The sequence below is a fragment of the Planococcus citri genome, chromosome 3 (genome assembly GCF_950023065.1).
Source record: "Planococcus citri chromosome 3, ihPlaCitr1.1, whole genome shotgun sequence".
In the NCBI taxonomy this organism is placed as follows: domain Eukaryota; kingdom Metazoa; phylum Arthropoda; class Insecta; order Hemiptera; family Pseudococcidae; genus Planococcus; species Planococcus citri.
In genome coordinates, this window is record NC_088679.1 from 69,546,802 (window position 1) to 69,573,081 (window position 26,280).

Genomic DNA, 26,280 nt, shown 5'->3' on the forward strand with positions numbered 1-26,280 from the left:
AGAAAATCTGAGGTCATATTCGTGCTCAGCGGTATCGAATCATATGAAAACGACGCCAACATCATCAAAATAACTATATTTCGAAAATTGTGAAAATTGAGGGGAGCTGAGGGGCTCTGGAGAGGCGTAGGTGAGTGTAGCAGAAAATCTGAGGTCATATTCGTGCTCTGCGGTATCGAATCATATGAAAACGATACCCTACTCATTAATAGTTATTTTTCTCAAAATTCCCATTTATTTTCACCCCCTACCCCCCAAAACACATTCTTCCAATTTTTCACCACGGCGCATCAAATCAAAAATTTCTAAAAAAAAAGTATAATTATGATGTTTGGGGGCCGAAAATACATCCAAAAACGTGTTTCCAAAATTGTACCTCGTAATCTTGACTGTTAATATAGGCATAAAAAATGAAAAAAACGTCATTTTGAGGGGTAAATATGGGGGGAGGGGGTTAAAAATTTTTTTGGGGATACCTACTAAGGTTATACATAACTTCCAGAAAAATTTTCAAAATCGGTTGAAATGGAGCTGAGAAAAGTGTTATTGAAATTTCAGAAAAAGGGGGGTCCCCCAAAAAAGGGAAGGGGTGGGGATCTGAAATTTTTCAAGTGGAAGTTTCTCAATGATACCCACCTTCCATGCTAGTATCAACCCGAACGCTGTCGGGGGAAATTTCACCCCTCCCCAGCGTCAATAGCATTTTAGAAACCCCCTCTCATTTGAACGGTCCTAGCTCCACCCCCCTTGGGGGTAGAAGGAAAGTTGATATATCACTAGATCGGGAATTTGACGTAGATTATTTTACCTGTTGACATATTTTCGCTAAAATGCAATGCGGCGGAGAAAATCGCAAAAAACTGATTTTGGGGGGCTTAGATCCACAATAGGGGAGAACGCTCACCAGGGACGCGCGGGGACTCATCGGATTCGTGTTCAGCACACAAAAATGAACCAGTATACCAAAATTCAGCTTGCTACATCAATTTTCCCTATGGAATGTTATTTTTCCTGGACTAAGTTGAAAGAAAGGCAAAGTCCAAGTTGAGAAAGTGAAACGAATGGGTGGGAGGACAGTGGAAGGTCTGGAACCCAGGTTAAGGGTTGAAGAGTGGAGGGTAGGTGTACTAGGGGTGTACTGCAGAGTGCAGTGTAGTGAAATTTAGATATGTTCAATGTTCGAGAACGTGGAAATACATAGGATAGGACTAGGATTCGGTACGCGTATTACGATGACATATTCACAAAAAGAAAACGTTCGCTTCTCAGCAATACTTTATTATAGTTGTACCGGGTACTTTGTGAGCATTTTATTACCATTTAAGAAGTATTTTGTAATAAAAACTACGAGACATCTTTTCTCAGGGCGTATAATAACATATTCGTTGACATGACAGAAAGGTAATAATACATATATTCAATACGAAACCGTTACTTTGAAAAGATACATACATAAAGCAACGTTGCCAGTTATAACAAGTACATCACAATCTAACTTTAAACTTTTACTTCTAGCTATATTGGCGTAATTATGGCGGAGGAGGTGCCGTTTCACTGCCCCAACTGTCTCGGCGCGAGGCACGAGAAGAGGGACAGTTCCACAGACACCCCCTGCCCCGACTCGACTAGTAAAAAAAAACACTCGAATAGAAAAATAAGTAAAAAAAAAGTATCACAAATTAACTTATAAGAAGTAGTCTTGATTTCTATTCATACAACTCTTTTTATAATACGTCGAGTCGCAAAAAAAAAAAACAATAACAAAATACTGAACAATAATTAAGGGAATTTGCCTCGATTATCCTAGAGGTATCACATTAGAAAAATAAAAAAATAATAGTAAGAAACAACATATCACTTGTAGAACACAAAAAACAATTTCGTTCAGTCGAACTTATGATTAATAAAGAGAAACAAAACAACGATAGTAATAGAAATAATAACTATAAAAAGATGAAAGAACACATAATAAAAGAAAACCACAGCTGAAGACTTCGATATAGCTGTGTGAATTCGTAAGTAACACAATAATAAAGATACCATATTTTGAGAGAGGAGAGTCACCGATGACCGAATTAATCGTCAAGAAGAGCCCTTGGTTCATCTATTAGCTTCAGTCGAGTTGCATTTGTATACTCATTATGGAAGAATATTTTTGTTGAATTGGGTTTTACGTAGAACTTATACCCAACGAAGTTTTGATCGATGTTTTCGATGTCTCGTATGATGATTGAGCAGGTCTCGTCTGATATATCTCGCGCTGCATTGATCAGCGTAGTATTAAAGAAGGTTAGCCGTTCGTCATTCCGTTGAACGATCGACTGAAACTCATATGGCTGTGCGTATTGGATCTTTAAGACGTTTTCGATATGCGGAAGCAAAATAAGTCGGACGATTTCGTATTTCGATTTCAGTTTTCTCAGGATCGCGTAGATTTCTTTTTTCAGGTTATCGTCGGTCATTCTACCGTCTTGAATATCAAGCCAACCGAAGCTAGTCGTACATGTCCTGTCTGTTCTGTTGTTTATTTCTAAGTATTCACGGAAGTGTTTCATATTATAGCGAATATTAACTCCTTCAACCATTTCTAGAATACATTTTTCGCCATTCTCCATAAGGGCATCACGAATTAGATACGCAACAAAACTATCACCGAGCATCCTGCTATTGTTAAAATGGGCATACAGTTTGTCGTTCACTTGTTTGATTGATAACAGCCCTGTGACGATATATTCTGAGTGGTATGTACCGGTAAGATATTTGGAGATGCGTCGTAACTGCCTCGATAACACTGTTGACTGTTGCATCGATTCGTCTCTCTCGTTTTGAAGATAAGTCTGCTGCCGCATTAAATCTAGATTTCGCTTTCGGGATTCCTGTAATTGACGTCGAACTCGTTCAGTTTCCTCATTCTGACGATCTTTTTCTTCTTGCAGCGTCCTTTGGTATTGCTTCCGTTCATCCCGTTCCATATCGATTATGTTGGACGACTCTATATTCTCCTCTTTGAGACATCGGATAGTGTAGTCTCGGTCACGTATTTTTATTTCTAAAAGACGAACTTGCTCCGACAGGTTGGCAATAATCTTTTCGTTTCGGTATTCAGATAGAGGAACTCTGTTGGACTGAAGGTTTTTCGTTTTCTTCTCCAGTTCGTCGATGCGTTTTTGTAGATCTTCCGCTCTCCGGTTGGCGGATTTATTTTGTTCTTTTAATTCCCCGATTATATCGGATTTTTGTCTCAGTTTGGTCTTCAGGTCGTTGATTGACCGCTCGCTGTAGGAGTTACGGTCATCGTGATACCGGTAGCTCCGAACTATTCGACCGTCTGCCACTCGAGAGATTGATGAAACGGGACGCATCGTAATGAATAAAGTAGTAATTTATTTCTAAAACACCACCGTAAAGCAACGCAGATCGACACTCATAGAACTGAATTTGCAATTATTACATCAATTAACTTTTATCGAATAGAGAACGCACGTAATGAAATTACTAGAGAATAGCCATTAAACACATCAAACACATTAACGAGAGAATGAATTTACGACGCACTTCCTTTAGAATTCTAGAACCGGTGATTTTATCTTTTTCTTATCAGATGATTTTTGGCTTTTTGATGTTTTTGCGTTTTAGGCAGTTACATTCGGATGAGTGACGTTTTGGTTAATTCCAACCTCTGACTACTCGATGGTAGTCTTCCTTGGACATTTCTTCGTGTAGCTTGTTTCTCAGAAGTTGGCGGATTGAATTTGAAATATTTTGCTCGTGTTTAATTTTTCTAACTTCGGTGGCCTTTTTGAATAATTCGTCTTCGCCAATTTCTTTTTCGATTCGCATTAATTCTTGAGTGTAGCTGTTTTCGATCGGTATCGGCGTATTAGAAACAATCATGTTGATAGTAAGTACATTTTTCGTTGGTTTTTCTTTCGGTGGACGACCTCTCTTTTTCTTCGTTTGAATAATATTTTTTAATTGTTTCAGTTTAGATGGATTTGTCTGCTCATCATTCCAACCGAGATAATCGCTTTCAGACTCTGCATCCTGCTGTACCAATTCGAGTTTTCTCCGATCATCTATCCGCTGCTGAAAAGTTCTTTTATCAAATGGTGAGGTATATTTGACGTTATCTTCGAGCAGTTGAACCTGTTCTTTTTTCGCATAAATAGTCGTTTGGCGTAAGTTAACAAATTTTATATCGTCGTTTTCTTCTGTTTTGTAATTTCTAACTAGATAGCAATTGACATCAACTTGTTCTTCCACTATAAATGGTCCAATGCGTTTCGGATAGAATTTACCGGCTAAAAATCTGTCAGCGTTACTATGTAGATGAGTAGAAATCATTACTAGATCTCCTTCTTGGAGTCTCTTCTCTGGATCGTCGTTCTCGTTGAATTTTTGTTCTTGAATGATCCATAATTCTAGCTGTTTCAATCGAATGAGTTTATGGATTTTTTCACGCTTAGTTTCCTGAGGTAAGTTCAAGATTTCTTCGCGATCATCGCCATAGACAGCTTGCTTCGCTAATTTATCCGCTACTACGTTCGTAAAGTCATATTTATGACCTTTTGTATGAATTATTTCTACATAACGCATTCTGCTTTTTAGTTCTTTTATTTGTAAAAGAAGGTCTTTATGAGCCACTAATTTCCTTGATGCATTTTTCCATTCATTTAGCTCGTACTCGAGTGTTTTATCGATAGTTTGTTTGGCGTATAACGAATCAGTCAAGATCTTTAATTTTCGGTGATCGGTTTTCCATAGCACAGCTAATATGGTCTCTTTTATCGCGTAGAGTTCGGCCAAATTATTCGTGGGTTTTTGCTTATTTAATCGTTGTGAAATATTATACCGGCTGGTTGGTTTAAAACAAACGCCAATTCCAGCGATAGCATCGTCGCTTCCGTTGGCTTTACATGCCCCATCAGTAGCTGCCCATAGAAATCCACTTTTATCAATATACAACTCGCCATCGTGCATAGTATCTGGTAGATTATCGAATGTAGTATATTTTTTCTCGTAGGTACTGATTTTTTCTATTGCTTTTTTTAATAGTTTATTGATGTCATGACGAAATGTTTCTATAATTTCCGGCTTCGGTGCATCCTGTGGAATGCCCCATATTTCAAATGGACTAAGACCATAATCCGAAGGAGCCATATTGAGATTTTTTTCTACTGCTGAAACGTAATAATGCCAGTTTTCGTGAGTATAGTCTTCACTGTTACTATTTTCATTTAAATAGATTCTCAATTGAGTGCCAATTTCACGCATGCTTCTTTCCACCGTAGATGACTGAGGATTATACGGAGATACGTATGTACATTCCACCTTCAATCGCTTACACTCGTCTTTCCACTGATTCGATATAAACTGTGGTCCGTTGTCAGTCGTGATTCGCTTTAATTTGTGACCATGGGCTCGCATATCATCGTTGATTCGTGTTAGAATAGGTAAGACCGATTCTGTTTTCGTATCTTTAAGCGCCATTAGATATACTTTCTTGCTAAATACATCTTTAGCGACGACGATAGCACGAGGAAGACCCAGTGGATTTGGCAATTGACCATAAAGATCCACACTAACATTTTCTCCGATATCATTTGCTGTAACTTTAGCAAACTCTGGATATTTTTTTAATCCGTAAACTTTGTTTTGTTTGCAGACAATACAGACACTCACGATAAAAGCAATATGTTTTTCAGCCGACGGATGGTAATAAGTTCTATTAAAGATGTCAATCAATTTATTTTTCCCGAGATGACCGTACCATTCGTGCAAATATTCAACAGTTTCTCTCAGCAGCGCACTTGGAAGATAAGGTAATGGATATTCTCCAGTTGTCCGATATAGTATGCCGTAATCAGTTGTATATTTCTCTTTGATGTTTTCAACGTATTTTGCTACAGCTTTCTTTCCTCTAAACTTGATTTTATCTGCAATTTGACCGTTTAATGTGTTAATAATAGCTTTTAATTTTGGATCATCATTTTGCCATGTTGATAGATGAAAAAGCGCTTGTTCGAGATCCTGTTTTATTTGGACTCTTATTTCTAAAATATCCATTATTTCTTCGGTCCTGATCAATTCTAACGGAGGTGAGTTGAATAATTTATGGTCAGGTTTAGATATAGTATATTGGATGTTGAGGTGTTTCGTCCAAAGATACCAGCCGGCTGCTTTAACATGGAGTTCAGATGCGTCTTTTATTTTTGATACTGCTGTTTTTAAACTGATTGGAACATGAATTTCTCTACCGATGAGCCACATTCTGTTCTTTTTTAACGCATTAACGAGCGCAAATACTCGTTTTTCGATGATGGAATAATTTTTTTCGTGTGATTTCAGCGCTGACGACACGAACATAACAACATGCTTTTCTCCTTCGAGTATTTGATACAAGACTGCATTCACAGTGGCTGGTTCGACGCTAATTTCTATGTAGAATGGTTCTTCGTTATCTGGCATTTTTAACTCGAACTTTTGCTGATAAGCTTCATAAAGTTGATCGAACGCATCGGACTGTTCTTTTCCCCATACAAATGGAACATCTTTCTTGGTAAGTTTCGTGATTGGCTCTAATATTGTCTGATAATTTTCGATGAATTTTCTATATAAGTTTGTCAGACCGGTGAATTGTTTGATATTTGTGACGGTTGGTAGAATAACTCTGTTTTGGCGTTTATTGAAGAATTTATTTCTAAAACGTAGTAATTTTTCCATTTTTTGATCTTGTTTTTTCACAGAGTCTTCTCCGATAACGTGGCCAAGGAAATCAACGTTTTTCTGAAATAGTTTAGTTTTGCTCGGGTTTAGCGTCATATTCGCCTCGTTGATTCGCCGAAATACTTCTTCGAGCAGTTGGACGTGCTCTTCGAATGTCTCAGTTTCAATCAAGAATTCATCAACGAACATTTTCACTGGAAGGCCGTAAAACATTCTTCGTCTGCGATCAATGAATTCGCCCATAGCGACGACAGTACCAAATGGATCTACATTCCATTCCCAGATTTCACCGTCCATCTTAAATCCGGTGTACTTTTTCGAGTTTTCGTCGAGTGGATCTTGCCAGAATCCAGAGCTAAAATCACCCGTTGATCGGTAGACTTTCTTTTTACCATCGTGAACCAAACGTTCCGAATTTGGTGGTTCATTGTAGTTTGGAATTAGATATTTGTTCAGTTCTTCTGGATCTAGACAGATACGAAGCGAGCCGTTGGATTTGGTACGTATTATAGTATTATTAACGTGAGTTGTATTCGATGGTCTGATAATATCGTTAATAATTAACCGGTGCATTTCAGCTTTCACTTTTTCGCGCATATGAACGCTTGGGATATAATTTCTACCATTAAAGTTGGGAACTTTATCAACGTTGAACTTGAATACCACTGGATCACCATTGTAACGACCAATTTCGTCACGAAATATACGAGAGTGCGGATTTAAACGTTGGAAAGCGATTTGTTGTTGTTCGTTTGATAGCTGAATATTTCTATCATTTCGTAGGAGCTTTTTACGAAGAATTTCACCGGTATCTTTCGCAGGTTCGATTGGTTTAATTATTTTATCGATTAAACGTATATGAATTTTACGGATGTTGATGTACCTATCTAGAATTACGAAATCAATGTATTCTATCACGCCACCACGTTCACATTTTGCTCTCATTGGACCAAACTCAGTATCTATATTGTTGTCTTTCATAGCATGCCGACCGATAAGAATTTTGCCTGGTAGGTTTCTCATTACATGGAATTTTACGTTGATTTTATAGTCTTTAAATTTAAACTGTACGACGCCCATAAGGTCAAGGCACTCTTCTTCGTTACCATTGGCTACTTTAACAATGGCAATTTGTTTTGCAGGTTCGAAAGCAACGTGATTTGGATGATTTCTATGCAGCATGAAGAGTGTGCCCTGATCAATGACGTTTGCGTCAGCACCGGAATCAAGTAAAACGACGCAGTCTTCAGTCTCAATTTTCAACGGAATAGCACTTGTATTTTGCGGATGTTTAGGTTGTTCATTCGCTTCGATTGTTTTTATTTTATTAATTTCTATAACTTCATCAGTAATTTCTTCGATAGTTAATGCTTGTTTTTCTGCAGGATGTTGATAGAGTACTAGCTGTTGGTTGGAGTGAACATTATATAGATCGTATGTCAACTCAATTTCATCTTCGATACTCAGATTAGCTGGTGAGTTGCAAGTGGCTACTGTTTTCATTGATGCCGAAGAGTCAAGCGATTCCTCCGATGAGATGCTATCGTCGGCATTATTATGATTTATAATGCAGTTAACGTTAATATGTTCGTGTTTTTCTATCTCAGGTTCACCGTTCGGATGCTGCTCAGTGATTGGTTCGCAGATTTTGATTTTTTCGTCGTTGTTTTCGCATGTTTGGATAATTTTTGGTTTTCTTATTGGTGAAAGTTTTTTCTTTGATGGCGAGAATACTTTTCTACGTAATATTGGCGGTGATTTTACACGAATTGGCGATTTTTTGAGAGTAATTCGCGCTACGGACTCAGGTACGACTTCTTCTTCTTCGGGTATTGACATAGTAGGTAGTTTATTTATTTATTTCTATCGATGATTTTTCCTTTTCAGGTTCAGACTGGATCATATTGTATTTCTGCAATATTTCTTCGAACTGGCATCGTAATATTTTACTGTTATCATCTCTAGGTAATAAATCATGTAATTTATTACTATAGAAGAATTTCCCTTTTACAACATTAATAACTCCAGATCTATTTGTTCTCATTCGATGCCCAGTTGTTACGATAAAATGCTTCGATAGTTCAGTGATCAGCCTGGTGTTTTTCATACGATAGATATTTTTCTTGTAAATAGATAGAATACGTAAATATCTCTGAATATGACCACGAGGTTTTTTATTGGTCGCCGGATGCAGAATCGGAAACAGAACCAAGGTTGATGAGGGTTTTTGATATTTTATTAGGTTACAGATTTTTTGAACCCAATATGCGATATAGTTTAACGGAATTCGATCATCGTTTAACTCTCCTTCTCCGAATGAAATTACCAGCTTTTGATTGGATAGATTAAAATTTTTCAGCGTCATAAAAATATTTGCCAAGGTTGGCATACGTATACTCCCGTTACCAAGTAATAATTGAGCGATGTTATCACCAAAATAATTTATTTTACAATTTTTTATTTCTAGTTTACATAGGTTTATTCTTGGACGGGAATACGAGTCAGGACTTAGTTTAAAGAATTCTGTTGAGCAGCTCCGGTTTGACTGCCAAATAGACCATTAGCAAACGAATTACCGGATGTTGAAGCATTTGCTTGAGGCTGTCGTTGAAGTAGAGATTGGCTTGGCGGAGGATTCGAAGTAGTATTTTGTGCTTGTTGTTGCGTAGCATTTTGGCCACCATTTTGACCAGTTTGTTGTTCGGATAATGGACGTGAATCTTCGCGTATTTGTCACCATATGGTCTGTTATCATAGTTGTCATAATTTCTATATCCGCCACGGTAGCCACCTCGATAGCCACGGCTTCTTCCACGATAACCACCTCGATATTCTCCATTATTCCATCGACCACGATAACCACCGCGATCATCGCCCGTTTTGCCATTCTCGTCTTGCATAATACCGCCACTATAATCGCGAAACGTGCGATCGTCATTTCGCTGGTGAGTCGTTCGCTGAGGAATTTCCAACTGTTTAGCCCAGCTGGTCACGTTACAGATTTTTGAGGCAGCCAGCTGTTTCAGCGAGTTTAATTTGGCAATCAGTTGTTCGAAAGAGTTTACGTCTTCACTCGAGATTTTATATTGAAACTCCGGTGGTATTTTATCGTAAAGACTGCTTATTGCTTCACTAGGTGATACTTTCTTCATACTCGTCAGCGTTGGGTACCATAATTCAACTCTTTCTATTACTTTTGTAATAGAGTAGTCGGTCGGCGCAGCTTCATTACTAAACGCTTCTAGAGCTGCCTTTTGACAGGCTTCATCCCAGAATACTGAGAGAAATATTCTTCGGCTATCCTGGTAGGTTCTCGCATTTTTACTACGACTGCTCCACGAATCATTGTTTACTTTTACGGCTGTGTTAAACATAATAATTTTAGTCATTTCGTTGGTAAGCTGCACTTGCGACATGTAGTTTTCGAATTGACCAAGGAAACGATTCGGGTGGTGTTTATTTTGCTCATCGAAGACTATACCAGAGTTCGGAAATAAGGTAATGAAGTTCTGTTCATTAGGTAACGTGACTTGGATATGCTGAGGTGGAACTTCGAACTCGGCCATTTCAGCATCCATTCTGTTATTTATCGCCGTCGTCATAGCTGTAGAAATTTGTTGGAACAAATCTTTCGTCGCATCGGTAATCGTTTTAGTAACATGATTATTAATTCGAGCTTCAGCTGCGGCGATTTTATCATCGATCTTAGTATTTATTTGTTCTTCGGTCAGAGCCATTTCCGACAAGTTTTCACGTACTGACTCGGCTAGGTTTGGAAACGGGAGGTTTTCAAACAATGCTCGGATTTGATTCGTATAAAAATCTTCAAAAACTTCAACACTAGGATTGATTATTTCTATTGGAACATTCTTTGTTTTACGAACACTTTTCTTAATTATTTCTACACGTTGAACTTCGCGTTTGCGTAGCTTGAGGATTGGAGATTGATTCGGCGTGATTGATCTTGAAAGCGACTTATCTGATACAATATTGCGCGGAATTTTGACGTTTTTCCGGTGCAATATTTCACGAAAAACAGGTTACACTTACTGGAATGAGTAGTAACATTTATTTCTAATTGATCAGGAACTACGTAATCATTTCTATAAATTGTCGCGAATTTTATAAGAAAATAAAGTTGCACACGCGGTTTCGAACAATGGAAACTTACGACGATACAATCGTGTAGAATAGTTTTTTATAAAACAGAAATAAATCGCACTTTTTATAAGAAAATCGTGCCCACCGGATGGGAGCCACTAGTGTACCGGGTACTTTGTGAGCATTTTATTACCATTTAAGAAGTATTTTGTAATAAAAACTACGAGACATCTTTTCTCAGGGCGTATAATAACATATTCGTTGACATGACAGAAAGGTAATAATACATATATTCAATACGAAACCGTTACTTTGAAAAGATACATACATAAAGCAACGTTGCCAGTTATAACAAGTACATCACAATCTAACTTTAAACTTTTACTTCTAGCTATATTGGCGTAATTATGGCGGAGGAGGTGCCGTTTCATAGTTACGCATTAAAATACCGCCGATCCAACTTTCATTTTTAGCGTCAGCAATTCAATCAAAACCGGGAAAAAGAGAGCGACATTTTTTAAAAACCGCAACCAAAACATTTATTTTTTCAAAAAACGTAAAACCAAAACCGAGATAGTGATATTCATCCGGTTTTTATGCCCTGTTGGATAAAGTGAAAAAATTTAAGCTAAATCTGATCACCCAAACTATTTGTTCAAATAAAATGAAAAGCAAACTTCGTACGATCTATTGCTTTTTGAACATTTCATTTCACTCAACAACATTCTCAAGAAAAGAAACTAGAAAGTGACAAAAGCGTTGAAATTTTTCAGCTGAGAATTGAACATGGTATAAAATCAACTCGATTGAAAATTTTTTGGGTCACAACTCTCACAACTATTTTCGATGAGTACCTACCTACAATTACCTATAGTAATGTTGAACCTTCCCTTATAAATTATCAAACCTACCAAATCCCTACTTGGCTCCTCTTAATTTTTTAATTGAATAGGTACACATTATCCACTTTAGGATTGATGGCTTCATCTGTGCAATTTTGAAATATTGAAAAGATGTGGCCAATCACCAAAGACCCAATCAGCCACCAAACTAGTGAAGAGGAAGACTACAGCAACATCACTTTATTCAATCGCATACCTCATAGGACTGTCTTTTCGAAAAAAAAACAACAACAAACAAACAAAGTAGGCAAGTACAAATAAGTATAAGTATATTAAAAAAATAGTACCCAAGGAAAATTAACTCGATAAGAATACCGTAACTTATAAACTAATCGCAAATAGGTATGATATTATCGATTTAATATCCACTGAGACATGAGTTAAAATAGGTTAGGTTAAGTATAATTAGAAATCAATAATCATTTATCAACAAATTGGACAAGATTAAATACGTAGAAATTCTCAACAGGGAATGGGATATGGGATAAAACACAATACTTAAGTCAAGTCGCTTCAAAAACTTTACAGGTGTCCGAATTAAACACGAAATTGGAAAATATGGCGTTGAAATAAGAGAAATAGGTACAGTAGATATTCTTAAATTTCTTGATTTCCAAATTACACAGATGTTTCACACAACCTACCTACCTGCATTCTGCACTCTTCAGAATCTTCTTTTTACTGCAAAGAAAAAAATAGAGTAGGTATAATAATGATCGGTTCAGAATTGAATAATTTTTCATTGCAATATTTACTTCTTACATAAGCATATACACCTACCTAGATTGATGAGAGTATTTTTTGCTTTTGTAATAAATACCCAATACATATTCGCAATTTCCTTGTCCCCTTTGTATTTATCGGGATGATATTTCGAACCGATTTTCCTGTCGAGATTTAAAAAATTTCAATTTCTGCGAATCTAGTCTTATATAAAATAATTACTTAGGTATCATCGACGATTTACCTGAAAGCTATCTGGATCTGTTTTAGGTTGGCATCTTTGGAAAGATTCAATATTTCGTAATATTTATCGCTTGTTTCATCGGGGTGCCTGGCTATCGAGATGATCGGGTCGAATATTTTTTTCAGTTCTTCCAGTTTACTTTCGAATACCCTTTTTTCAGCTGATTTATCCGAATCCAACCAGAGAATAGTTTCATCACATTTTTTCAAAATTATGTTTGTATCGAGTTTTTCGATTTTATCTTTCAATTCTTCAACGGTGCTTTTCACGTCGGCACAGTACGACGCTAAAGAATGTTTTGCAGCTAATACCGCTTTTCGTTTTTCTTCTTTGACATGCGATTCTTCAGCGTCTGCGATCATACGCTTAATTTCATCCTTACTGAGACGACCTTTATCGTATGCGATGGTGATCTGGTTGTTATTGCCGGTCGTTTTTTCGATGGCGGATACATTCAATATACCGTTAGCATCGATTTCAAATGTTACATCGGCTTTAGCTTTGCCAGCAGGTGCGAGAGGGAGACCAGTAAGCTCAAACTGACCAAGCCAATGATTATCCTTCGTTAAGGCATGCTCGCCTTCGTACACTTTGAAAATAAAACGGGTTTGATTATCGATCAATGAATTGCGCGTTACAGTATGCCTTGCTGGAATCTGTGTGTTACGTTTAATTATCACAAACATATCTTTATGATCAACTTGAGCACCAATGCCCAACGACAACGGAGTAACGTCGAATAACACGATATCTTGTACAATCTTCGACTCATCACCGTTTAGTATAGCAGCTTGTATCGCAGCTCCGTAAGCTACAGCTTCGTCCGGATTAATCGTTTTGTTCAATTCTTTACCATCGAAGAAATCTTGTAGAATTTTTTGTATTTTCGGAATGCGAGACGAACCACCTACCAGAACGACGTGGTCAATTTGATTTTTGTTGATTTCAGCATCTTTGATAGCTTTTTCAACCAGTGCTATGGCGCTTCGAAAGTAATCAGCGTTTAATTCTTCAAAACGGGCGCGAGAAATCGAACTATAAAAATCAATTCCATCATGAAGAGATTCAATTTCGATAGAGGCTACAGTGGCCGACGATAACGTTCTCTTTGCTCGTTCGCATGCGGTTCGTAAACGACGTAAGGCTTTTCTGTTTTGGGTGAGATCTTTCTTGTATTTCTGTTTGAATTCTCGAACGAAGTAATTGACTATTCTGTCGTCGAAATCTTCTCCGCCCAAATGAGTATCGCCAGCAGTTGAGATCACTTCAAAAACACCGCTATCAATAGTTAGAATCGAGACATCGAAAGTTCCACCGCCAAGATCGAAAATCAATACTGTTTGGTCGCCCGAATCCTGCAGAATTCAAAGCACATTAATCGATCGATGATTAATAGAAAAAGATCGCTAAAAATGATACGAACTTTTTTGTCTAGACCGTAAGCAATGGCGGCAGCTGTAGGTTCGTTAATTATACGTAATACGTTCAGGCCTGCGATTGTGGCCGCATCAACTGTAGCCGATCTCTGAGAATCGTTGAAATAAGCTGGGACCGTGATTACAGCATTTTTAATTTTTTTACCCAAGTAAGCTTCGGCGGTCTCTTTCAGTTTTCGTAGCACCATCGACGATATCTGTGGAAAAATCGGGTCAATTCGGTATGAAACGCACAACCTCTAGGTATAGGTACATAAATTTGAAAATTTCAATACTCACTTCTTCAGGAGAGTAGGTTTTAGAAGTACCTTGGACTTCAACTTTGATTTTTGGTTTGTTCTTCTTATCATTAACAACCTCAAAAGGCCATAGCTTCATATCGGCCTGAACCGTGACATCGTCGAATTTACGACCTATAAGCCTCTTGACTTCTGTAGGTATATACGTAGAAATTAAAAAAATAACTAGATAATCAATTTCGTTTTCGTATTCTTGAAAAATAATGCCAATGGGTAATAGTGATCATGTTAATGTCAGTTACGAATATATGAGAAGAAAATTTGAGACTTACGGAAAATGGTATTATTTACGTTCCTCGCTGACTGATTTTTCGCCGCATCTCCTATTAGCGTTTCGACTTCGGTAAAAGCGACATAACTCGGCGTAGTTCTGTTACCTTGATCGTTGGCGATAATTTCCACTTTATTATGCTGAAAGACGCCAACACAAGAGTACGTTGTACCCAAATCTATTCCAATCGCTGGAGAATCCATTGAATCTATCATACATATAAGTATAAGTACAGAATTATTCTCAAATTAATATGGTTTCTCTATTTCATAAGCTAATCACAATTCACCACACGTAAAAATTAACTACCTAATTGCTAATCGAATTCCCTGACGATCAGTACGATCACTATCACTAATTAATTAGCTAATACATAGATAGCACTAGCATAAACCACTTTGCCATCTGATTAGTTTAGTCATTAAGTCATTATACTATCACCCAATCAGGTGCGACGTGCGAGTAGATATTATCTTCATCCGCATCTTACATTACAGTTTTTGCCAAAAATAAAATTGCCAAATAGTATGCAGTGTAAAGTCTTGCTATTTGCAAAAATTGTCGAAGTCTTGCATTTTTTTCAACTTTGACTGAAAATTGTCGAAGTCTCGTTTTCACTTTTCTGTAAAAATTGCAAAAAATTGCCTTTTGTCTAAAATTGTCAAGAATTTTATTTTTTTGCCAAAAATTGCTAAACAGACCTTTCTTTTGGTGAAATTGTCAGAAGTCTCGCTTTTATTGCAAGAAATGAAATCGCAAAAATTCTTAATTTTTGACCCAAAATTACCAATTTTTTTTTTTTAAATAAAAAGTTGTAAAATATTTGTAGTTTACTTTTTTTGGTAAAAATTGGGAGAAGGACGTTCTGTACAGTAATTGCCTAAATTTCCTCCTTTATTCTAAAATCATACAACTTTCTATCGAGTTCAAGTTTAGATTTTGATGATTAAAAACGAAAAATTCTGGGGTTTTCGGTGATTTTTTCGCATTAAAAAATGTATTGCCCATGTTTTGTCACTTTTTTGGTTACATGCATAAAAATACGAAGATATGCAGTTGTCTTTCATTTCATCGGCTCGCCAAGCTACATCAATCAACCAATAATCAAATTGCAGTGAATATCAAATTCTTGAAAGGCCACCAGCCAAAAAAACAGTCGACTGACTCGCGAGTATGGATTTAAACAGAAATCAGAATGAATGAAGAATGAAAACCGGTTGAAACTTGAAAGAAAGTAATACGTTCACGTGCAAAGAAAAAAACGTCATCATGGATAACAAATGTTCAACATATTTATTATAGAAACGTACTTTATCAAATACGATCACCCATTCAAAAAAAATAAAAACAAAAACAATAGTGAACAAATAGGTGCGAAAGAAAAAATATACAGTATGGTACGAACTTTAGGTACTAGGTATCCTAGAAAAATACTCAATAAGAATAATATGTAACTTATAATCTAATCATCACAGATACAATAATATACTATTGATTTAAGCTCCACTAAGAGTAAGAGGTGAGCCATAAGTATAATAAATAAATTTATATAATAATTAAATCAACAAACAGGTTTTTGAATTAAACATGAAACTGAAAACTATAGCGTTAAAACAAAAATCGGAGACTAAACAATGAAAGTTGGAAGGTACCTAATACCTATTCTTGAATTTCTCGAGTTCCGAATATCACAGATATCTTCATGAAGGCTATCTAGATTCTGCGCTTCTTCAGATTCTTCCTTTTACTGCAAAAAAAAAAAAAAAAAAAAGAAAAAAGAAGTAGGTATATTAATGATTAGTTTAAAATTGGATTAATTTTTCAATTTTCATTACAACATTTCTTCATACATTAAGAGTGGATAGTGCATCGTGGGAAAAAAGTCGGCGCATTTTTACCAAATTCAGCAGACACCTTCATTTCGAGTTGAAAGTTCTTCAGAAAAAATTTCAACTCCGAAAGGAGAGGAGAAATGGATACTCAAGAGGGGACATTTCTTCCCTCTTAGGAACTGCTCCGGAGCTAAAATCCTTTCTGAGAAACTATCCACTCGAAATGAAGATTTCTGCTGAATTTGATCAAAATTCGTCGACTTTTTCTTTGGGCGATCCACGCTAACATAGGTACATACATACATACTATAGGTAGGTACCTACATAGATTAATGATAGTATTTTTCGCTTTCGAAATGAATAACCAATACATATTCGCGATTTCTTTGTCTCCTTTGTATTTATCGGGATGATATTTTGAACCGACTTTCCTATAAACGTTAAAAAAAATTAATACGTAATACGTAATTAATAGAATGAATAGCAATCTTTATAATATAAGCTAATTTTCAATTTCTACAATCAGACATGGCTGCATTCATAAAATGAAAATTACGGAAAATATTATCGATAATTTACCTGAAAGCTTTCTGAATCTGTTTTTTGTTGGCGTCTTTGGAAAGATTCAATATTTCGTACAATATTTATCGTTTGTTTCATCAGGGTGCTTGGCTATCGAAATGATTACATCGAATATTTTTTTCAATTCTTCCAATTTACTTTCGAATACCTCTTTTTTAGATGATTGATCCCAATCCAACCAGAGAGTAGTTTCTTCACATTTTTTTAAAATTATCTCTTTATCGGATTTTTCGATTTTATCTTTTAATTCTTCAACGGTGCTCTTCATGTCGGCACAGTACGACTCTAAAGAATGTTTTGCAGCTAATGCCGCCTTGCGTCTCGCTTCTTTTACATGCGATTCTTCTGCGTCTTCGATCATACGATCAATTTCCTCCTTACCGACACGACCTTTATTGTACATGATGGCAATTTGATTTGCATTACCAGTTAATTTTTCGGCAGCAGTTACATTTAAGATACCGTTGGCATCAATTTCGAACGTCACATCTACTTTAGCTAAGCCAGCAGGTGCGGGAGGAATACCTGTGAGAGTAAACTCGCCAAGCAAATAATTCTTCGACGTTATAGCGTATTCACCTTCATAAACTGCAATCTTTGCAGCGGTTTGAAAATGGTACATTGTGACGTAAATTTCAGTATGTTTGGCTGGAATGGGCGTGTTTCGTTTGATGATCACACTCATTTCATCAAAAAGTCCGATACGTATACCCAGCGATAACGGCGTAACGTCAAGTAGCACCACATCTTGTACTATTTCCGATGCATCGCCGTTTAGAATGGCAGCTTGTACGGCAGCTCCATAGGCTACAGCTTCGTCCGGATTGATCGTTTTGTTCAATTCTTTACCATCGAAGAAATCCTGTAGAATTTTTTGTATTTTCGGAATGCGAGACGAACCACCAACTAAAACGACCTGATTAATCTGCTTTTTACTGATTTCAGCATCTTTGATAGCTTTTTCAACCAATGCTATGGCACTTCGAAAGTAATCTGCGTTTAATTCTTCGAAACGAGCACGGGTGATGGAGCTGTAGAAATCGATACTTTCGTAGAGTGAATCAATTTCAATGCTGGCTTGAGTTGACGATGATAAAGTTCTCTTTGCTCGTTCGCAGGCAGTTCTCAGACGTCGTAGGGCTCTCTTGTTTTGGGTGAGATCTTTCTTGTATTTTTGTTTGAATTCTTGAACGAAATGATCGACCATCCTGTCGTCGAAATCTTCACCGCCCAAATGAGTATCGCCGGCAGTTGAGACTACTTCGAAAACACCGCGTTCAATATTCAGAATGGAGACATCGAATGTTCCACCACCGAGATCGAAAATCAAGATGGTTTGCTCGTCGGAATCCTGCAGAATTCCAAGCACATTAATCGATCGATGATTAGTCAAGTTAATAGAAAAAGCTCACTAAAATGATACGAACTTTTTTGTCTAGACCATAAGCAATGGCGGCAGCTGTAGGTTCGTTAATTATACGTAATACGTTCAAGCCTGCGATTGTGGCCGCATCAACTGTAGCTGACCTTTGAGAATCGTGGAAATATGCGGGTACTGTGATTACAGCATTTTCAATTTTTTTACCCAAGTAAGCTTCGGCGGTTTCTTTCATTTTTCGTAGCACCATCGACGATATCTGTGGATAAATCGAGTCAGTTAGGTACAATCTTTGTAGGTAGGTACATGAATATGTGAATTTCAAAACTTACTTCTTCAGGGAAATAGGTCTTGAAAGTACCTTGGACTTCAACTTTGATTTTTGGTTTGTTATTTTCGCTAAAAACCTTAAAAGGCCATAGCTTTATATCGGCCTGAACGGTGACATCGTCGTATTTACGACCAATAAGCCTTTTGGCATCTGCACACAGGAATTAAAAAACAATTAAGTCGGTACCTAACAAATTGCATATTCTATGAAGAAAAATAACGTAAAAGGTAATAGGTATCTACTTAGTAATCAATCGTGTTGTAGGTAACGAATACGAGGAGAAAATTTGAAACTTACGGAAAATGGTATTGTTTACGTTTCTCGCTGACTGATTTTTCGCCGCATCTCCTATTAGCGTTTCGATCTCTGTAAAAGCGACATAACTCGGCGTGGTTCTGTTACCTTGATCGTTAGCAATAATTTCGACTTTACCGTGTTGGAAAACACCAACACACGAGTACGTAGTACCCAAATCGATACCAATAGCTGGAGTTTTTTCCATTTTTTCTGCAATAAATACGCACCAACGTTAAAATTCACTATACAGAAGTAAACTGAAATGAGTAAAATAACCAACCAGCTGACTGAAATCCTACGCGACGATTGCAACGAATATATACGTATATTGACTAGATTATGAAACACGTTTTTTCATCACTCTCGCAGTATTATCACAATTTTAAGTTCTAACGAATGCATTGCACTATTTGCACTTCATTTCAGAAGAGATTTGAATACGCAAACCGGTATCACGACTTTAGCGATAAGACAGAGATGTAACTGCGCATGTATTTAATGCAAGTGTACGTAAGTAGACAATATAGACAATATAGTCGATTTGTCTAGTAGTAGTAGTAGTAGTATATCGTCTCATAATATTCGTACTCATTTTTCTCTTTCAAGTAATTTTTTCGATTTCATGCAGGTGATTATTTGACATAATAGACGAAGGATTTGATTTTAATTAAGAATTTGTTGAGTCTACGAAATTCATTCACTGCACGTTCTAATTCAAAAATTTCACCATCCGGTTTTACCAATCGCATACAAGTGATAGAAAGCGTCCATTCAATATGATTCAAGAATATTCGGGAGATCATTCTTATTTAAATCACAAAAACAATAGCCTATCTTACCTATACAGTATTTTAAAAGCGCGTTTCCGATTAAAAAAAAAAAAAAAAAAAAAAGATTAAATGACAGAATGAACTTGAAGAGTCCACGGAAAGAACCAGGTAAGTCACTTTTTTTCAAAAATGACTTTTTTAGGGTTGAATTAAATTCACACTGAGGAGTAGAAAAATGTAGTCCACTTAGACAGGGATGAGGCCCGGCCCAGGACCAGGATCCGAAACCTGAAAAAGCCCTGATTATTTCCTTGAAGCCCAAATGTCCAGGCCCCAAAACCGTAAAAACTGTAACCTACAAAGCCCTGGCCCAAAGCCCGAAACCTTTCCTCTGAAAACCAAGCCCTGAACGTGAGCCCCAAAACCCAAACTGTGATCAGGGCTTTTCGGGGCTTGTGTAAATTTTGTAAATTACTATTGTGATTATCGTTCTGTGCATCTCAAAATTTCAAAAGTCAAAAAAGATGATTCTCAAAAAAAAAACTTACAACTTCAGCAAAAAGTTTAATATTACAAGGGGTTTTTGGTACATTATTATTTATAATATTCCGTAGGTAGTTCATTGTTCTTTGAAAAATGATACTTGAAAAATTTGGACAATAATTAAAAATTCCAAAATAAATTTACTTAATTCTGATTTAAAAAAAAAAAAAAATGTTCCATTCAAATAATTTTGAAAAAAGCAATCGGAATCTGCCCTTAACATTTTTTTTTTTCAACAGAAAATCAAATAAGATTTTATCATTTTACTTTATTCTTCATTGAAATTGCATTTGAGGACCTTCATGGAAGAGGGGCCTTCGTCAATTTTTTTCACTGATTTTTATAAGTTCAAAATGGACTTGAAAAACAAGCCAACATTTTCGGTTTTCCAATTCGTTTTTTTTTCCATGGAAGAACAGTTCAATATCACCGAATGTGGTGAAATTATTAAAAAAAAAAAATTTAACACAATCAAAATATTGTTAATGAAAAAAAAAAAAAAATGTTCAAGGCCCCTTTTCATGGAACCCCTCAATTTCAAGCCCTGAAAAGCCTGGAACACTTCATTCAAGCCCTGGACACTGAGCCCTGAAACCCAAACCCAAAGTTTCCTGGGCCCCAATCCAAGCCCAAGACCTAATAAATTTTTGATTGAAAGCCCAAGCCCCGAAACCCGGAACCCGAAAAAAAATCGTTCGGGGCCTCATCCCTGCTTAGATTTTTTAAAAAATCGATTTTTTGGGGTTAAAATGGCCTTTAAAAAAAGAGGAGGGGAGAGAAATGAGCCGAGACCAAATGTGAGGTGACAGGAAGAAAATTTCAACATTGCTAACTATTTAGAATGCTGAAATTTTTCATTATGTCATCATAATAATCGATTTTCATCGAATTTAAGTTGTTGCGAAACGCTAATTTTTCGATTCTTTGCTTGATTTTTTCACGAAAAGAGTGACTTATCAACTCATGACTGGCATATCTCTTCATTTTTTTTCTACTATGCCTCAAGTTGTGTTTGTAGGATGTTGTGTGATGTATTTCCAGTCATTACTTTGATGAAATTCAAATTCACTACAAAATTGGAGCATTCTGATACTTCAAAACGCCGTAACACAAAAGTTTGAAAAAGTGACTTACTTGGTTCTTTCCGTGGACTCTTCACTTGAGGTACCTACCTATATGATATTTCAACTCAACAAACGTGTATTTAAAGCCATATTTCAACTCAACTGTCTCCCTTTCTCTAGCTATACTTACTTAGTTCTTTATCAAAAAAAAGCTAACTTTTCTGCGAGTGTTCGGTCGTAGCCATTTATTAATAGAGAGATATTACGATTGCTTGTTGTATGGAATGAATTATTGATCAAAAAAATTCAGCAACCTACCAACAAGTTACTTGAATTATATAAAATAAATGAATCACGATGATCACGTGCACACCAACACCAACAGTCCACTGTGTAGTTCTTTAGCTAGTAGCTACTTACTACCTACCTACCTACCAAAATTCGGCGTAATAAACCCATAATAAACCCAGCATTAGGATGTAAGTATGAAGTAAAAAACTTATTATTCGTAGAGAATTTCCAGTACATACATTTCAAGATAAATTGCAGTTACCACCTTGAGCAATGCACGTATATCAATATTTAACATAGAAATCACATAATCTTAAAAATAATTTTTTTCATTCAAAACGAGTGCTCTTGAAAAAAAACAATATGCAAGTCACAATAAAATAAAATGAAAATTATAACGAAAAAAACATATTTATAAAGAGAAACTTTTAAAGCTACTCAATTACCGATAGGTACTAACGTCAGCAATGAAATAAAAACATACACCTTACAGAAAACATCAACCATCGAAATCTGCAAAACAAAAAAAATGAAATTCATAAGAAAGATGAAAGGTATCATTTTCAAAATGCTTAAAATATTCAAAATGCATTAAAAAAAACTGAAAAAATCAGCACTGAAATTGAAAAAAATCAAAATGATAAAAGTACTAACCTAAAATTAAATTCGTAAAAATCCAGGTACCAACAAATTCGACAAGATAAAGTCGAAATTCTCAACAGGGAATAGAATAAAACATATTAAGCTTCTTGAAGAACTTAATAGGTTCTTGAATTAAACACGAAATTGAAAACAATACCGATGAAATCAGAGAAACAATGAAGTTGGTAGGTATTCTTGAATTTCTCGAGTTCCGAATTTCACAGATTTTCATGAAGGCTATCTAGATAGGTACTACATTCTGCGCTTCTTCAGATTCTTCCTTTTACTACAAAGAAAAAAATTCACCGAGGGTAAAAAATGTTCAACGTATTTATTTAGATACCAATGCAGTTACGAAGCAAGCAATTTATTTAATCTCGTACGACTGGCTTTTTAAAAACACCAAAAATGCAAGCAAATAGACGTTAAAGAAAAAAAATATAGGTAGTATAAAGATGGCACTCAAACAAAAAAATACAATTAAAATACAATAACTTATAAACTAATCATCACAGATACGATACTATTAATTTATTCTCCACAAAGACATCAGCCATGATAATTTAAAATCATCAATCAAGGAATTTGAAAAGATAAATTTGAAATTCTCTACAGTTAATAGGATAAAACATCAGCCACTCTAGTACAGGTTTTTGAATTAAACACGAAATGGTAAAATATGACGTTGACATCTGAGAAATGATGAGCTAGGTATTCTTAAATTTCACAACTTCTGAATTTCGTAGATCTTCATGACGTAAGCTACCTGCAATCTGCACTTCTTCAGAATCTTCCTTTTACTGCAAAGAAAGAAATAGGTAGGTAGAGGTACAAAAATGATTGGTTCAGAATTGGATAAATTTTCATTGCAACATATTTCAATACAATAAGCTAAGCATACACTACCTAGATTGATGAGAGTATTTTTTGCTTTTGTAATAAATAACCAATACATATTCGCAATTTCCTTGTCTCCTTTGTACTTATCAGGATGATATTTCGAACCGATTTTCCTGCCAAGATTTAAAAATTTGCAGTTAAATAAATTACCATTTTCAAAGGGTGATTTTCAATTTCTACGAATCTAGATCTTATAGAAAATATGTAATTAGGTATTATCGACGATTTACCTGAAAGCATCCTGGATCTGTTTTTTGTTGGCGTCTTTGGAAAGATTCAATATTTCGTAATATTTCTCGTTCGTTTCATGAGGATACCTGGCTATCGAAATGATCGTATCGAATATTTTTTTCAATTCTTCCAGTTTACTTTCGAATACCTCTTTATTATCCGATTGATCCGAATCCAACCAGAGAATAGTTTCTTCACATTTTTTAAAAATTATCTCTTTATCGGATTTTTCGATTTCTTCTTTCAATTCTTCAACAGTGCTCTTCACGTCGGCACAGTACGACTGCAAAGAGTGTTTAGCAGCTAATACCGCCTTTCGTCTCGCTTCTTTTACATACAATTCTTCAGCGTCTTCGATCATACGCGCAATTTCGTCCTTACTGAGACGGCCTTTATCGTATGCGATAGCCAATTGATTCGTACTACCGGTAGATCTTTCTACAGCGGTCAGGTTTAGAATACCGTTAGCATCTATTTCGAAAGTTACATCCATTTCAGCTTCCCCAGCGGGTTTAGGAGGGATTCCAGTAAGTGTAAATTGACCAAGCCAATGATTATCCTTTGTTGTTGGATATTCACCTTCGTATACTTTGAAATCTACAGCAGTTTGATTATCAGCCACCGTGCAGCGTCCTTTAGTGATTTTTGCTGGAATAGACGAGTTACGTTTAAAGAACACTTCCATTTTTCCATGACCAGGTCCAACGCCAACACCCAGCGACATTGGTGTAACGTCGAATAAAACGATGTCTTGTACAATCTTTGATTGATCACCATTCAGTATGGCAGCTTGTATGGCAGCTCCGTAAGCTACTGCTTCGTCTGGGTTAACCGATTTGTTCAATTCCTTTCCACTAAATAAATCTTGCAACATTCTTTGAATTTTTGGTATCCGGGACGAGCCACCAACCAAAACCACTTGATCAATCTGATTTTTACTGATTTCAGCATCTTTGATAGCTTTTTCAACCAGTGCCATGGCTTTTCGAAAGTAGTCAGCATTCAGATCTTCAAAACGAGCACGAGAGATCGAACTATAAAAATCAATTCCCGCATGAAGCGATTCTATTTCGATAGGGGCTACAGTAGCCGATGATAAAGTCCTTTTTGCTCGTTCACAAGCGGTTCTCAACCGACGTAAGGCCTTTTTGTTACTTCCCAGTACTTTCTTGTATTTCTGTTTGAATTCTCGAACGAAGTGATTGACCATTCTGTCATCGAAATCTTCTCCGCCCAAATGAGTATCGCCGGCAGTCGAAATCACTTCGGAAACACCGTTTTGAATAGTCACAATAGAAACGTCGAAAGTTCCACCACCCAGATCGAAAATCAATATTGTTTGCTCGCCTGAATCCTGCAGAATTCAAAGAACATTAATCGATCGATGATCAATAGGAAAAGCTTACTAAAAATGATACGAACTTTTTTGTCTAGACCATAAGCAATGGCGGCAGCTGTTGGTTCATTAATTATACGTAATACTTTCAAGCCTGCAATTGTGGCCGCATCAACTGTAGCTGATCTTTGAGAATCGTTGAAATAGGCGGGCACCGTGATTACAGCTTTTTCAATTTTTTTACCCAAGTAAGCTTCGGCGGTCTCTTTCATTTTTCGTAGAACCATCGACGATATCTAAACAAAAATCGAATCAATTTAGTACATGATACCCACATGATACCTTTTTGGCGCAGGGTAGGCCTACCTAATGAACCATACAACTTCTCTATACTTAAGTAATTTAAAAATTTCAAAACTCACTTCTTCGGGAAAATAGGTTTTAGAAGTACCTTGGACTTCAACTTTAATTTTTGGCTTGTTTTCATCACTAACCACCTTAAAAGGCCACAGCTTCATATCGGCTTGAACCGTGACATCGTCGAAATTACGACCTATAAGCCTCTTGGCATCTGCACACAGAAATTAAAAAAACGACCAAGTCGGTAACGAATTTTATATTCTATGATAGTGTTGTAACGAGTATGAGGAGAAAATTCGAAACTTACGAAAAATTGTATTGTTCACGTTCCTCGCTGATTGACTTTTCGCCGCATCTCCTACTAGCGTTTCGACCTCTGTAAAGGCGACATAACTCGGCGTGGTTCTGTTACCTTCATCGTTAGCGATAATTTCCACTTTACCATGCTGAAAGACGCCAACACAAGAGTACGTAGTACCCAAATCTATGCCGATCACTGGAGCAGAATCATCCATTGGATCTATCATAAGAATAAAGATTTAGAATTATTTTTTCAAATTATCGTGTTTCTTCCATTTCATCTAGGTAATCATAATTCATCAGAGAAGTAAATTAAAAATGCAGAAACATACCTGCCCAACAAGTAAAATAATAAACTATAACTGACCGAAATCCTGCGACAATCACCAAGAAAGAATATTTACTATTTTATAAATCAAGTTTTTTCTTCACTTTCGAAGTATTATCACAATATTATTGCACGTAATTTCATCAACAGATCCATACGCAAACGGGTATCATGAGAAACTCTTGCGATAAGAGGGTAGCCGCGCATGTGATGCAATAGTGTACTAGACGTATGGTCTTCCGACGTTCGTCATATCTAAGTACTAAAGTAACTGGTTTGACGAAGAATGTGTAGTTATTTATAGATTTTAACGTCCACCGCCCTCAGCAACCAACCAGATGTTGACGTCATCACGTCTCAACATTTTTCAAATGTCGATCAAATAAAAGGAAA

General features: G+C 36.3%; 2 protein-coding genes across 5 annotated transcripts; both read right to left on the reverse strand.

The window, feature by feature from the left end:
* Positions 1-11,057: 11,057 nt before the first annotated feature.
* LOC135838578 (heat shock 70 kDa protein II-like) lies at positions 11,058-19,613 on the reverse strand. 4 transcript variants are annotated; one of them, XM_065354260.1, is made up of 7 exons: positions 15,012-15,152; positions 14,704-14,910; positions 14,412-14,563; positions 14,120-14,329; positions 12,697-14,051; positions 12,510-12,616; positions 11,058-12,410 (listed from the first exon to the last, which is right to left on the reverse strand). In XM_065354260.1, exons 2-7 carry the CDS (start codon positions 14,903-14,905, stop codon positions 12,394-12,396), a joined length of 2,043 nt encoding a protein of 680 aa, XP_065210332.1. In that variant the 5' UTR covers positions 14,906-14,910; positions 15,012-15,152; the 3' UTR covers positions 11,058-12,393. The 4 variants fall into 4 exon arrangements, 3 of the variants coding, with proteins under 3 accessions (XP_065210332.1, XP_065210331.1, XP_065210333.1); XR_010557436.1 differs by lacking the exons at positions 11,058-12,410; positions 12,510-12,616; positions 12,697-14,051; ... (2 more) ...; positions 14,704-14,910; positions 15,012-15,152 and adding exons at positions 15,994-16,449; positions 16,859-16,965; positions 17,114-18,467; ... (2 more) ...; positions 19,123-19,332; positions 19,403-19,612; XM_065354259.1 differs by lacking the exon at positions 15,012-15,152 and having other exon boundaries at positions 14,704-15,005.
* Positions 19,614-22,744: 3,131 nt separating this feature from the next.
* Positions 22,745-26,068, reverse strand: LOC135838601 (heat shock 70 kDa protein II-like). The gene is made up of 7 exons (XM_065354288.1): positions 25,892-26,068; positions 25,567-25,779; positions 25,322-25,470; positions 24,986-25,195; positions 23,563-24,917; positions 23,339-23,445; positions 22,745-23,232 (listed from the first exon to the last, which is right to left on the reverse strand). The coding sequence occupies exons 2-7, from the start codon at positions 25,772-25,774 to the stop codon at positions 23,216-23,218; spliced, it is 2,046 nt and encodes a 681-aa protein (XP_065210360.1). The 5' UTR covers positions 25,775-25,779; positions 25,892-26,068; the 3' UTR covers positions 22,745-23,215.
* Positions 26,069-26,280: the final 212 nt, after the last annotated feature.